Below are 15,146 nucleotides of genomic sequence, written 5' to 3' on the forward strand. Positions count from 1 at the left end.
TCCTTTCCTTTCCTTAAACTACCTTCTAAGATAAGTCGTTAGGTCTGTATTGCCTCGCCTATTCCTCCATTTCTCCGGAATCCAAACTGATCTTCCCTGAGATCGGCTACTACCAGTTTTTTCATTCCTTTGTAGGGAATTCGTAATAGTATTTTGCAACAACGAATTGTTAAACTGTTAGTTCGGTAAGTTTCACACCTTTCTGCAACTGCCTTCTTTCTAACTGGAATTGTTACATTCTTCTTGAAGTATGAGAGTATTTCACCTGCCCCATAGTTCTTCCACACCAGATGGTGGAGTTTTGTAATGGCTGGTCCTCGAAAGGCTGTCAGTAGTTCTGACCGAATATCGTCTACTCCCACAGCCACGTTTCAGAGATCTATCAAATTCTCCTCGCCTTATTGTATCTCCCTACTCATCTTAATCACGTCTACTTTCCTTCCTATGACATAACCTTCATGTTTATCTTCCTTGTATAGACCTTCTATATAGACGTTCCATCTTTCAACTTTCCCTTCTTTGCTTAGGGCTTCTTTCCCATCTGAGCTCTTATATTCACCCAGCTGCTTCTGTTTCCCCCAAAGGCCTTTTCAATTTTCCTGTAGGCGGTGTCTCTCTCTCCCCTAGTGTAATATGCTCCTAAATCCTTACATTTGTTCCATAGCCATTACTGCTTAGCCATTTTGCACTTCCTATTATTCTTACTTTTTAAAAGTTTGTATTCTTTTTGACCTGATCCATTTAGTGCGTTTTTATATTTTATCCTTTCATTAATTAAATTCAATGTCTCATGTGTTATCCAAGGATCTATACTAGGCCTTGTCTTATTACCTATTTAATTCTCTGCTGCCTTCACAATTTCTTCTCTCAAAGCTACCCATTCGCCTTCTGCTGTATTTATTTCCCCTATTGTATTTTATTTAACTAATGCTCCCTCTAAAACTTTCAAGAACCTCTGATTCTTTCAACCCATCCAGGTCCTATCTCCTTAAACTTCTACCTTTTTTTCAATTTATTCAGTTTTAATCTACAGTGTATAGCCAATAAATTGTGGTCAGAGTCTATGTAGTGGCAAATCTAGGAATGGTGGTTTTACCTGCGTGTCATCTTCGTTGCTACCTTTGCCAGAAGCAAAGAATGACTTTCTACAGTAAACAACGCAGAACTCACAAAGCAGAAAACAATCTTACCAATTACTGTATGAATCGAAAATGAAGTTATGGGATTATAAAAGAACGATTGTCATTGCAGCAGAAGGGAACTAAGGTCTGACAGTGGAAAGGTGCTGAGTATACAAAACATTAACAAAACACGAACTTTTAACCTCTTTATTTTGTCTCAGAGGCACTGAATGATATAAACAGTAGTAAACATTTAAGCTGTAGAAAATTACAGTCATTAATTTGACGTGGAGCTATTTATTCACCATTCAGTATTCTGTACATTCTTAACTGTGATAAAAATTTACAAATTTGTCCCAGAGGGTCTCAGAGAGCTATTAACATTTAATTTTCTTGCTTGCAAACAGACGTTATAAGAACTACCATTTGAATGACACTTTAAATATTTAAAGAAAAAGTATGAATGCGAAAATTTTTACTTCAACTAGCCTTATTGAGTAAGAAAATGAGTCTTAGAAAGGCTCACAAGAATTAGAACAATAGCACACAAAATAGCAAAAAGAACGCGATTGATTCGCAGCTTTAAGAGTGATCTAAGTTAGCTAAAATAGAACGCATCACCCAACACAAGATTACCGGACAGAGCTTTGCCCGCGCATCACACAGTTGCTTGATTCGGCTCAGATTCTGAATCAAACACAGCGAATACATGAAAACCACGCAACAAGAATAATTTAGAAACTGAACTCGGCTCTTTGACCTTGCCATAGTTGAAGCACGGAAAACTGTGTATTTGACGAACGAATGGTTTAAAGCTAACAGGCAACTGCAGATACAAACGTTTTGTAACAGTTTCAACACATGGGGATACTGTATGGAACACACGTACAATTTTAGAGAATCAGTATTTACACTTAATCAGGTAATAACGGAACTATAGCTGGGTAAAATATTGGCCCTTTTACAGCTGTCTTAACATCAACTCCGGCGTGTTGCGATTAACAGGCAAACTAATACACTTTAAAAACAAATGCCAAAAGAAAGGCCGCTGGCGATACTTAAACAAAGCTGTAGGCAAGAAGCCAAAACAAATTTCAGTGACATTAGCTTAGCAAAGGAACAGCAGTTTTTTCGAGTGGTGTCTAACATTTAATCGCACCACTTATTTGTATACCATTCCTTGATGAAATAAAAAAAACGGGCAAGACCACATTCTCCAACCAAGGCGGCTGAAATGGAAACCATACCATACCAAAGCGGCCAACCCGCGATCATGAAGGCAGATGAAAGCAGTGGTTCTTCAAAAAGGCGCAGGCACGCTCTTCGTGGTAAAAGACTGCCAACTGCAATATGCCAACCAGACCTCTGCCTTCAGCGAGCGACCCCTGTTAGCATCCGGAACAGCCAGCAAGAGCAAAAGGCCTCAAGGGAAGCCGTCACTAAGAAAAGAATAGCAGAGAAGTTGAACGAGCTGCCAGTGTCGATTTAAGCACACGCACAGCTCAATAATAAACCTGCTGTTATGTATCTATTCATACCCACTAACAAGCATTTGAGCCTATTCCTAAGAAATGTCGAAATATTCACATTCCCTATATCACATTCGTTCATTACACAATCATATCAGCGGTTGACTTAAACCTTGCTTAGTGCTGGTTTTTGAGTACTTTTCCTAATTTTTAACAACAGACTGTATCTATAAAGTTGATGGATATCAATAAATACAAAATCCACTTTTCTTTCATTTTAGCCAGTAGCACGCTACAGTCTAAGGAATCTGGCAAATGTCAAAAACGAGAGTTAACTTTTGTTACAGGGAAGAAGCAACATTCCTTTGTCCAGGAACTGACTGTGGAATAGTTGGCGTTCCTTCGGGCCGGGAAGCAGAGTGCTACATGACAGATGGACTAGATGCGTGTTGCCCCACAGGAGTACGATGTGGTGAGTGACTAAAATTAAATAAATTCATTATGTTCATTACATCAATGTGGATTCATTCATTACTTCTGCTAGTTAACATTTATTGCTGTCTGTATTAAGTATTCCGTAGAACCAGTATGTAGGGGCCATAAAAGAATAATTCTAGCAATTTCTACACTAGTTACAGGCGCTGTCAGTCTCTACTTCACATTTGCCTTCTGGGAAATGTTTTAGGAAACTCCTTTGCTATCTACTTGTGGTACAATGTCTAGGCACAGGGTTTGACGGGAAAACGTACATTACTAACGTTTTTCTCAACTGGTTTTCTAATGCCACCTTTGCTGTGTAAAAAATAACTATTTCCGAATTCTTAAATGTACTTGTATAAACCTGCAGACAGTGAAAACTTTCATGTTCATCTACATCTACATCTACATGGATACTCTGCAAATCACATTTAAGTGCCTGGCAGAAGGATCATCGAACCACCTTCACAATTCTCCATTATTCAAATCTCGTATAGCGTGAAGAAAGAACCAACACCTATATCTTTCCGTGCGAGCTCTGATTTCCCTTATTTTATCGTGGTGATCATTTCTCCCTATGTAGGTCGGTGGGAACAAAATATTCTCGCATACGAAGAAGAAATTTCTTGATTGGAATTTCGTGAGAAGATTCCGTCGCAACGAAAAACGCCTTTCTTTTAATGATGTCCAGCCCAAATCCCGTATCATTTCTTTGACACTCTCTCCCATATTTCGCGATAACACAGAACGTGCTGCCCTTCTTTGAACTTTTTCGATGTACTCCGTCAGTATATCTGGTACGGATCCCACACAGCGCAGCAGTCTTCTAAAGCAGTACCCATAAGCGTAGTGTAGGAAGTCTCCTTAGCAGATCTGTTACATTTTCTAAGTGTCCTGCCAATAAAACGCTGTCTTTTGTTAGGCTTCCCCACAACATTTTCTATGTGTTCTTCCCAATTTAAGTTGTTCGTAATTAAACTACCTAGGTATTTATCTGAATTTACGGCTTTTAGATTAGAGTGATGTATCGTGTAACCGAAGTCTAACGAATTCCTTGTAGCACTCTTGTGGATGAACTCACACTTTTCGTTATTTATGGTATGTTGATTACATAATGGTAAGACGGCCGTTGGGAGATGTGTACTCTGAATGTAATTTATTGGTTAAGGAATGAAGAATAAACAAATTTGAGAACGGCTAGAAATTATGGAGATGAGAGCAGGATCATTTAATATGTCGAGATCTTTTTGAGAGTTTCACAGGGAGCATTAGGCCATAATGAGTAGCTTTGAGAAAGAGTGAAGGTATCAGAAGGTGAATTGAGGTGGAGGACATGGCCCAGTAGAAGTCTTGGAATAAATCATGGAATAATCAATTTAAGTGACAAAAGGAGACAATAAGAAGCTGACAAAAGGGAGTACAGGTGTCATAAAAATGAGTTTGAGGAAGTGCAAAATCGCTAAGCAGCAATGACTTATGGACAAAAGGAACGGTATAGAAGCATGTATACCTAAGAGCAAGAAAGACAACTCCTATACGAAAATTAAAGAGTGCTTTGGATGTAAAAGAAGCTGCTGCTCGTATGGCAAGCCTGAACTAAAGAAAGAAGTGAAACTTCGAAGATATAAGAAATACATACAAGGGCTATAAAAGAAAAATTAACTTCAAGATAGTTTTACAATACGAGAAGATTAATTAGATGAATGTAAGAAGAACTTGATGAACAACTGAAAGATCCGATTTGAAACAAGGCCCCTGGACTAGACATTTCCTCAGAACTATTCAGCTCCTTGGGAGAGTCAGCCATGGCATAAGTATTCTGTCTGGAGTGTAAGAAATATGAGAGTTGTGAAATACCACGAGGCTTCAAGAAGAACGTAATATTTCCGATACCAATGGAAGCAGGCGCTGACCGGTATGGCTATTACCGGACTACCGGTTTAGTAGGTCTTGGTTGCAAAATACTGACACGAATAGCAAAACTGTCAGATGATCAGTCTGAGTTCTGCAGAAATACAGGAACCGCAAATTAGCTATCCAAGAGGATAAGTTAAAGTAAGGCTAACCTAAGTTTGATGGAGATATTTTGACAATGTTGACTCGAATACGTTCTTTGAAAGTCTGAAGCTGAGAGGAAAAAATACACGAAGCGGAATGATATCTACAGCCTGTACAGAGTTAAGAATAATATGACTGTCATGAAAGGGAAGCAGTAGCTGAGAGAGGTGTCAGATGTTATTCAATCTGTATTATCAGTAATGTACCTATTATTACACAGGCTAAACTGTAAAACTTAGAAAAAAACTGTTTGTGCAGAAATCTGAATCCCACGAAAGAAATTTTCCGTGAACTGGGCATAGCTTGAGAAAGATAAAGATAAGAAATATAATGCCGTCCGTGTTAAAAACTGGAATTGCAACGGGATATATACCGATAACAGCAAAAATACTGCTGTAGGTACGAAAAATGTTCCATATACAATGATAAATATTGTCGTAATAAAAGAGCAAAATTTTAATCTATATTTTTATGCTGTCTCCTTAAACTTGAAGGTAGGGTAAATAGCTGTCGGCATAAGGGAAAATTGTTGTTGATAATTGACATAAACTTGCCGTTGAATTACTTGGTTCGAATGAAGGAAATGAGAAAAACTTTTGCTTCACGAGTTATGAAGCACGCTATTAATACCGTTCATCAGATTAGTCAGGTATCTGCTGTGTACCACTACACTGAACAAATCAGGAGACCTCTCAGGGTCTTTAGCAGGCAGACCAGAAGTGTGACAAATGTGCCATTTACGTTGTTGGTACAATATACTGCGATAAACACTTCCCGTTTTTTAAACCATTTTACGATTTTATATTCAGGGTGTTACAAAAAGATACGGCCAAACTTTCAGGAAACATTCCTCACACACAAAGAAAGAAAATATGTTATGTGGACATGTGTCCGGAAACGCTTACTTTCCATGTTAGAGCTCATTTTATAACTTCAATTCAAATCACATTAATCATGGAATGGAAACACACAGCAACAGAACGTGCCAGCGTGACTTCAGACACTTTGTTACAGCAAACATTCAAAATGTCCTCCATGGAATCCCTGATGTGCTGATGCAGCCCTGGAGAATGGCGTATTGTATCACAGCCGTCCATAATACGAGCACGAAGAGTCTCTACATTTGGTACCGGGATTGGGTAGACAAGAGTTTTCAAATGCCCCCATAAATGAAAGTCAAGAGGGTTGAGGTCAGGAGAGCGTGGAGGCCATGGAATTGGTCCGCCTCTACCAATCCATCGGTCACCGAATCTGTTGTTGAGAAGCGTACGAGCACTTTGACTGAAATGTGCAGGAGCTCCATCGTGCATGAACCACATGTTGTGTCGTACTTGTGAAGGCACATGTTCTAGCAGCACAGGTAGAGCATCCCGTATGAAATCATGATAACGTGCTCCATTGAGCGTAGGTGGAAGAACATGGGGCCCAGTCAAGACATCACCAACAATGCCTGCCCAAACGTTCACAGAAAATCTGTGTTGATGACGTGATTGCACAATTGCGCGCGGATTCTCGTCAGCCCACACATGTTGATTGTGAAAATTTACAATTTGATCACGGTGGAATGAAGCCTCATCTGTAAAGAGTCATTTGCTGTTAAATGAGGATTGACACATTGTTAGATGAACCATTCGCAGAAGTGTACCCGTGGAGGCCAATCAGCTGCTGATAGAGCCTGCACACGCTGTACATGGTACGGAAACAACTGGTTCTCTCGTAGCACTCTCCATACAGTGACGTGGTCAACGTTACCTTGTACAGCAGCAGCTTCTCTGACGCTGACATTAGGGTTATCGTCAACTGCACGAATAATTGCCTCGTCCATTGTAGGTGTCCTCGTCGTTCTAGGTCTTCCCCAGTCGCGAGTCATAGGCTGGAATGTTCTGTGCTCCCTAAGACGCCGATCAAGTACAGTACATACTGACGAAACTAAAATGAGCTCTAACATGGAAATTAAGCGTTTCCGGACACATGTCCACATAACATATTTTCTTTATTTGTGTGTGAGGAATGTTTTCTGAAAGTTTGGCCGTACCTTTTTGTAACCCTCTATACTATACTATGACCGACTTGCAGCACGCAAACCACAATGCCGAAGACAGAGCTTGCAACAGATTGGGTTACACCGAAGAGACTCACGTTCACCTAATAACGCACTCAACAGAGTAATTTTACGTTCGCTTGCCTCTCTAGTGTCGCTGTGTAAAAAGAAAGCATTCAGGCGTCTCGCAACAGTGTATGTATGTAACCAGGAAATGTGATAATTCAGAATAGCCTTATACTGTACTGAGGAATATTCCTGTATCTGTTTGGTAAAATAATAATACTTTTACAGTGAATGATACCGACATTCCCCCGGCCGAGTGTTCTCACAAGGGGAAGACATACCGGGAAGATCAGAGAATAGATGGAACTTACTCTGAGTGCAAGAAATGCGTCTGCCAAGAAGGATTTGACGGTAAGTGACCGCCTGTCATCTTGCAGACTTCCATCTGCATTCATACCGAACTATCTAATATTGATTAAACATACACAGCCAACAAATGAATTCAACAATGTTGTGTGCCGTCGATGTGACACATTAACTTTGTTTCGAGTAATACTGCCTACGTAGTTTTCTTCTTCACTGGCAGTCGCAATTTCCCCGTAAAAAGGTGTGTTTTGAATGAGTGTTACCTCAATGCATGTTAATGGTTCAATTTAGTCCCACATGTGACAAGTATTTGTGCGTCATCTCTGCTTATATCATTTCTTAAATCCCGGGTTCGATTCCCGGCGCGGTCAAGGATTTTCTCTGCCTCGTGATGGGTGGGTGTTGTGTGTTGTCCTTTGGTTAGTTAGGTTTAAGTAGTTCTAAGTTCTAGGGAACTGATGACCATAGATGTTAAGTCCCATAGTGCTCAGAGCCATTTTTTTCATTTCTCAAAACATTAATCTAACCAAGTAACATCGTGTACTTGTGAGCAAGTAGCCTAGCTTGAAAAGTTCACATCCAAAACCGAAAAGCAAACAGTTAATATTTGCTGTTAGTCATCATTCTTCAGAGATAAAGGAGGTTTTTAAAGGGCATTATACATTCAAAACGACAGCATTCAGTTTTCAACATTTCTTTGCTGTTGGACGTGACTCATGTTAGGCACAGTTTACAGAAATCTTGTCCTTTGTCACAGTCTTGCAGCTTCTTGAACCAGCTATCTTGTCCACCCAAAATATCTCTGGAACAATAACAGCTATTGGAAAACGACTTTCACAGGTATTAATGTGGGGCTGGGGCCCATGAATGTACATATTTGGAAACATTCTAAAACGAAAGCATAAGTGTTTTTTAACACAAACTTATTTTTTCAAAATGTACCTCCTATATTTTTTCTTCAGCAATCCATAGCATGACAAAGCACATACACAATGGCGTTGCTTGAATCGCAATATTGCCATTAGATTCCGAGATATTAAGACGCGAAGTTGGCGCTTGAAACACCCGACATGCGCTGCTAGCGCACGTCCTCAGGCTCAGACGTGAACCCCATGCTGCCCGTAATCGCGGTGTGATTGACATGCGTAATGACACTTCCATACTTATCAAGAGGTCCGAAACGAATAATACGGTCTGCTGCCATCCTGCATTAATGTCGTACATTTCACCAGGTATTTATCCCATAGGCTAGGGGTGATGCGGTTCTGTAACATATCTGTGTACCGCAACGTTAGTCACAAAGTTAAGTTCGCTTATCGTTAATCCGTTACTAAAAAGGTAATCCCGTTCAACGTTAAAACTTTACTTTACTGTACATCTACCGCAAGTGACAGTTAATCATTCACTCGTAATAGTAAAATTCATGTTGATGGTTTTAGTGAAACGAGCAAGTGAACTAAAAGTTTTACCGTTGTTTAGGTAAAAATGTTTTGATTTGGGAAGTTCAGGTAGGACATAGAAGATGAATGTGAACATGTTTAACCAATTAGTTTTATTATCACATAATTATCAATGTTATGTTTATCTAATGCGTTAAATGACAAATTCTTGCAAACAAATGTTTCTTAACAACAAATGGGATGCTCGGAGGGTGGTGGAGTACATGAGTTTGCATGGGTCGCAAATCATAAATAATGCGAAGTGGTAACTGTGGCAGTAGTGGGAACTACGTTGGACACTTGACTAGGTAGAGCCAGGCCCTGCTTGACAGGCACAATGGGTCATATAACGCATTAGATAAACCTTATTTTGGGAGTGCAGGATAAATAAGACAACCTGACGGGTGTACACCGATCGGTACTGGTTCATATTGTGTACGTAGATACGTAAAACGTGCAAGAGGGGAACCATTATGTGCTTATGAGAGTTGATGGCAGCAGAGCATATTATTCGTTTCGGACCTCTTGATAAGTATGGAGGTGTGACTACACATGTCAATCATATCTCGATTACGGACAGCATGGGGTTCACGCCTGAGCCTCAGGACGTGCGCTAGCAGCGCTTGTCGGGTGTTTCAAGCGTCAACTTCGCGTCTCAATATCTCGGGATGTAATGGGAATATTGCGATGCAATCAACGCCATTGTGCATGAGCTTTGTCATGCTATGAATTGCTGAAGAAAAAAATATAGGTGGTCCATTTACAAAAAACATAAGTTTGTGTTACAAAAACCATACGCTTTCGTTTTAGAATGTTTCCAAATACGTACATTCATGGGCAACAGCCCCACATTGATACGGGTGAAAGTCGTTTTCCAATAGCTGTTATTGTCCCAGAGATATTTTGGGTGGACAAGATAGCTGGGACACCCTGTGTATCAACAGCAAAGAGGGGTTGAAATTTGGATTTTGTCATTTTCAATGGCTAGCGCACATCCTACATCTCTGAAGAAAGATGAGTTATAGTAAATATTAATTGTATGCTTTCCGTTTTGAATGTGAACACTTTAGACTAGATCAAACCGAGAATGTTATGAATATCAATTCAAATACACGCAGAGAGTAACTGTCTTTCAGCCCAATGGCTGAGAAACCAGAGCAACTGAACAACCTGAATCGGTACTCCACGTTTACATAAAGAACGTCATTTCTTTATTCGATAATTAATGAGAATTCTTTACTCCAACGAATATCTTGAATGTAATTCTACATGGAAATGCTGAAAAATAATGGTTATTTTATACATACATTTTATTGACCAATATGGCTTCGGAATGTGACCTCATGAAATATTTAAAGTGCTCCACACCGTGCAACTCTTTGAAACCAACGTACTCAAACGTCTACTTCAGTGCAAGAACTGTGATAACTTGAATACAGTCACGCTCTAAAAATATAGCGAGTTTTATTTAATTGGGAAAGAATTCCTAAAATTTAACCGAATTCTAGCTATAATGGTTATCTATTTAATTTTGAGTGTCTAATAAAGTAGAGAAACGAAATGCATCTGTGTTTTTAACTAATGAGGAGCACCAATTCTGAAATTGCGAGATATCTATCATTATTTCCGTTTTTCTTTTTAATCTAGCGTCGTTTATTATATTGAGTTATCAGACAGAACATTTTATTTCCTATCGTGATGTAATAAACGCTATCTCTTTACACACAAAACGTACAATGTGTATGCTCTCTTGGTGAATGCATTCAGTCTACACAGAACAGAATTAATACGTGTTCTGCCGACGTCATCAGCGTGGACCTCTTGAGATGGCTATAGATGCGATAGCAAATTCGACTTGCATTTTCAAAGAAAAAGGTTCTGATCCCCATATGGCCAATCAGTCACTTCTATAGAATTCCTAAATCACTTACGGTAAACATAACGGATGTTTTGTCTGAGAAGGATAACAGAAGAAATCTAAAGAGGATAATAACCGGCGCAGCTGCCAGAATATTTAAAGCAAGCATGCGAACGTCCATGAACGATGCTTTACATGTACTGACTGATGTCACTTTGTGGGATGGATTCCAAGCTTGTTGCACTTCATCAGCCAATACATGAGCTGCAAATGCTTTTTGCGGATGAAGCTGCAGTCCGATAATGTCCGATATGTGCTCGATTGAGGAGATGTCTGGTGATCGAGCAGTCCAAGGCAACGTGTTGGCTTAAAACAGTGGAGTGTGGGCGATCGTTATCCTATTGGAAAATACCCCTGGCAATGCTGTTAATAAATGGCAGCACTACATTCGAATCACGAGACTGATTCACAAATTTGCAGTCAGTGCCCGTCATACAAAATCTCACTCAAGGCGTAGATTCAGTGTGTCTAGCACACGGGCAGGTTGGTTGCAGGCTCTCAGCAGGCCTCCTTGTAACCAAAACACGGCCATCACTGGCACCTAGGCAGATTCAGCTTCCACCGAAAAACACAACGAACCTCCACTCTGCTCTCCAATGAGCCCCCGCTTGACACCAATGAAGTCGCAAATGACACTGGTCTGGGGTCAATTAAATGTACGATACAGGATGTCTTGTTCGGCCATGTACTTCGAATATCCAATTTGTAATCGTTCTTTCTGTCATTGTGGTTCTAACTGCTGCTGCGGGTGTAACAGGATGCGCCAGAGCCACAATCCGGACAGCACGGTCTTGCGACCGTAATTCTCGTGATCACCGCTGACAGCTGTCATGTACAGTGGCAACATTCCCACCAAGTCTCTGTGCAGTATCGCAGAAGGAACATCCAGTTTTTCGTACCTCCAGTACACGACTGCGTTCAAACTCAGTGAGATTTTCAGAGTGGTGTCTTTGTCATCTTAAAGCCATTCTGGAGTAACATCAACTCACCATACCCAATCTCCAAGATAATTAACGCTCAAGACCGTTATAGTTTGCATTTGAAGCCAATCTGACTTGCATTCTCATAGTGGCGCTGCTAGCGGCCTTGTTATGCAAATGGCCAGACATTTGAATGGATAACATCTTTCAGGTGCAGAAACACGCCTACCAACTTTCGTTTACGTCGCGCAGTTCCTTCTTGCAGCAGTGATCTTTTCCGACAGTGTGGATTAAAATTTCAGTATCGCTGAAAAGGAAGTTAGAGACGAACTCTAACCTCGCTTGGGTAAAGGACGGTGAATGAAGCCTGTCCTTTCCTCTTCAAACAAACTGTTCTGGCATTTTCAATAAGTTGTATATGTAATTCAAGGAAATTCCTGGCTGGTCAGATGGGGACTTGAACCGCGTCTTGCCAAATGCATGTCCAGCGCCTCACCGCTCCTATAGCCATCTCGCCCTGTCCGCACCGATGAGGACAATAGAACACGTACTGGTTTGGTTCCAAAACACAGGCTCTCTGGATTTATTAATCTTATCAAGATCTCTCTTACATGGACTCCTGAGAATTTAGCTATACTTTTAATGAAGATTTAGAGTAGTTTAGACACTGTATTGATCAAATTAGGGGAAGTCTTAAAAAGGCTCTAACTTCGTCTTATTTACTTTGAGCTTCTGGTTTACTTCTGCTGTTCGGTTAAGACTGTTTATGCATAAGTTACAGCGACTGTCATATTCTACGATTATTTAGGTAGTGTCCTACGCACCTGATACCTTTCGCTATCTTGTTAATTAGTTTGTAAAATTTTAGATTGCCTTACTGCCCGACAGTAGAAGTTCTGTTGCAAAACTTCCACCAAAACACCTCGTAAACTCTTGGGATTAAATCATCACACACCTGTCCGTTTAATCCAGCCCACATGCAGCCTATTGTGTCTTCAATTAATATGTCTTTTATATTATCTGCTAGATAGCGTCTATCTATAAGAAAGATTCACTGAGATCGCAGGCAGTGAACACAAGCACAATTCGGTCTCACTCAAAATACATATTAGTGAGACATAAGAAAGATAAAATGTCTACAAATATTATTTATCAAGAGCTGCTGTACCTCCTAGTTGCTGTTTGCTACTGAAGAAGGGCATGTAGGTAGGTAGTGCAACCTCGTTATACATAAAAGTCTTCCAACAAACTAGCAAATTGGATGCATGTGGATTTATTGTTGATAGCAATTTATAATTTTAGAATTCAGGATTTCCTTGTTGGGTAGCTTTCATTATAAAACAGTGCAATCAACAATCAAGGTAATCATCTCTGTCTGTATCACGGTTAACATCAGCACTGACGACTGCGCAATTACGCAGCCTGAAATGACGCAGCTGTAAATAATTTCGACTTGAAGTCGCATTTAACTGATTGTACATGCCTCTACTGTTTTACGACACAATCTTCAGTAATATGAGTTCACAGAATTAGAAGAACGAAAGTCTTCAATCCTTACCCCTTGTGTCTTTAAATATAGGTAGTAAAATTATAACTTATAGATCAACAGAGTTTGTCACGGGGCGACTACGTAAAGTTGTGGCGATGAAATTTTTCTCAAAAAAAAAAAGAAAAGAAAAGAAAAGTTCAGATGTTCAAATGTGTGTGAAATCTTATGGTCTTATGGGACCTAACTGCTAAGATCATCAGTCAATAAGCTTACACACTACTTATCCTAAATTATCCTAAGGACAAATACACACACACATGCCGAAGGGAGGACTCGAGCCTCCACCGGGATCAGCCGCACAGTCCATGACTGCGGCGCCTGAGACCGCTCGGCTAATCCCGCGCGGCTGTCCTCAAAACCCCAAGTGTAAATTTAATTTGAGGTGTATCTGAAGGAGAACTGTTAAAAGGTAAACTGGAAACTGACCTGAACCTATGTAAAACACTTCACTAATATTTGTCTACAGTAGATTAATTGTATCGATGCTCTTCAATAATGTCGGTTGACAGTTCACAGTGTGATTGCAGAGATGTTCGTCCGGCAGCTTCCTACCTGAGGCGACTGCAGCAAGACCTCTGGCGCCGACGCTCTGTTGTCTCGCCGATCGCCTGTCCGTCAGAATATGCAGTAAATAAAAACTCACTAGTCCTGACAGAATACGGGACAAGGTTATTCGAATTAATTTAATAGCGAGAACAAAGGTTTCGAAAACAACAGTGGACAGCTGCCGCCCGCATCTCGTGGTCGTGCGGTAGCGTTCTCGCTTCCCACGCCCGGGTTCCGGGTTCGATTCCCAGCGGGGTCACGGATTTTCCCTGCCTCGTGATGGCTGGGTGTTCTGTGATGATCTTAGGTTAGTTAGGTTTAAGTAGTTCTAAGTTCTAGGGGACTGATGACCATAGATATTAAGTCCCATAGTGCTCAGAGCCATTTGAACCATTTTCTGGACAGCTGCCAAACACCAACACCGACTTTCAGCCCGTCTGTTTATTTTTCACTTTACCAAAAACCCTTCCACAGATTCCAATACGGTATTGAGCGAACCAAGCCAGACTATAGACAGCTCATGCTCCAAACGAAGACAGTCCGTTTCCCTCGTAATATTCAGTTGAGCTCGTCGTTGCAACATAACATAGCTCACCATTGCTCCTCAACTGTTCCTTCCCAGCATTATTCACAAATATTAATTTTCGTAAAGGGTCGAGGCTCCTAAAATTACAGAAAAATTACATAAACACTTGGAATTAAGATTAGATAATAAGTAACAATATTGATTATGCGTAATAAAACGCACTGGATCTGCATACACAAAATCATCATCATCATCATCATCATCATCATCATCATCGTTTAAGACTGAATATGCCTTCAGTCTGGAGCATAGACCCCTTATAAAATTCCTCCATGTTCCCCTATTCAGTGCTAACATTGGTGCCTCTTCTGATGTTAAACCTAATACTTCAAAATCATTCTTAACCGAATCCAGGTACCTTCTCCTTGGTCTGCCCCAACTACTCCTACCCTCTACTGCTGAACCCATGAGTCTCTTGGGTAACCTTGCTTCTCCCATGCGTGTAACATGACCCCACCATCTAAGCCTGTTCACCCTGACTGCTACATCTATAGAGTTCATTCCCAGTTTTTCTTTGATTTCCTCATTGTGGACACCCTCCTGCCATTGTTCCTATCTACTAGTACCTGCAATCATCCTAGCTACTTTCATATCCATAACCTCAACCTTGTTGATAAGGTAACCTGAATCCACCCAGCTTTCGCTCCCAT

General features: G+C 40.5%; 1 protein-coding gene across 1 annotated transcript in view; it reads left to right on the forward strand.

Moving 5' to 3' along the window:
• The window catches only part of LOC126336483 (uncharacterized), a 54,768-nt gene that overhangs the window by 22,570 nt on the left and 17,052 nt on the right, over nucleotides 1-15,146 (forward strand). The window contains exons 4-5 of the mRNA XM_050000224.1: nucleotides 2,938-3,062; nucleotides 7,461-7,583. Of these exons, the coding sequence (XP_049856181.1) occupies nucleotides 2,938-3,062; nucleotides 7,461-7,583 (248 nt within the window). The remainder of the gene's footprint in view (nucleotides 1-2,937; nucleotides 3,063-7,460; nucleotides 7,584-15,146) is intronic.

The sequence above is a fragment of the Schistocerca gregaria genome, chromosome 2, assembly GCF_023897955.1.
Source record: "Schistocerca gregaria isolate iqSchGreg1 chromosome 2, iqSchGreg1.2, whole genome shotgun sequence".
NCBI classification, from domain to species: Eukaryota; Metazoa; Arthropoda; class Insecta; order Orthoptera; family Acrididae; genus Schistocerca; species Schistocerca gregaria.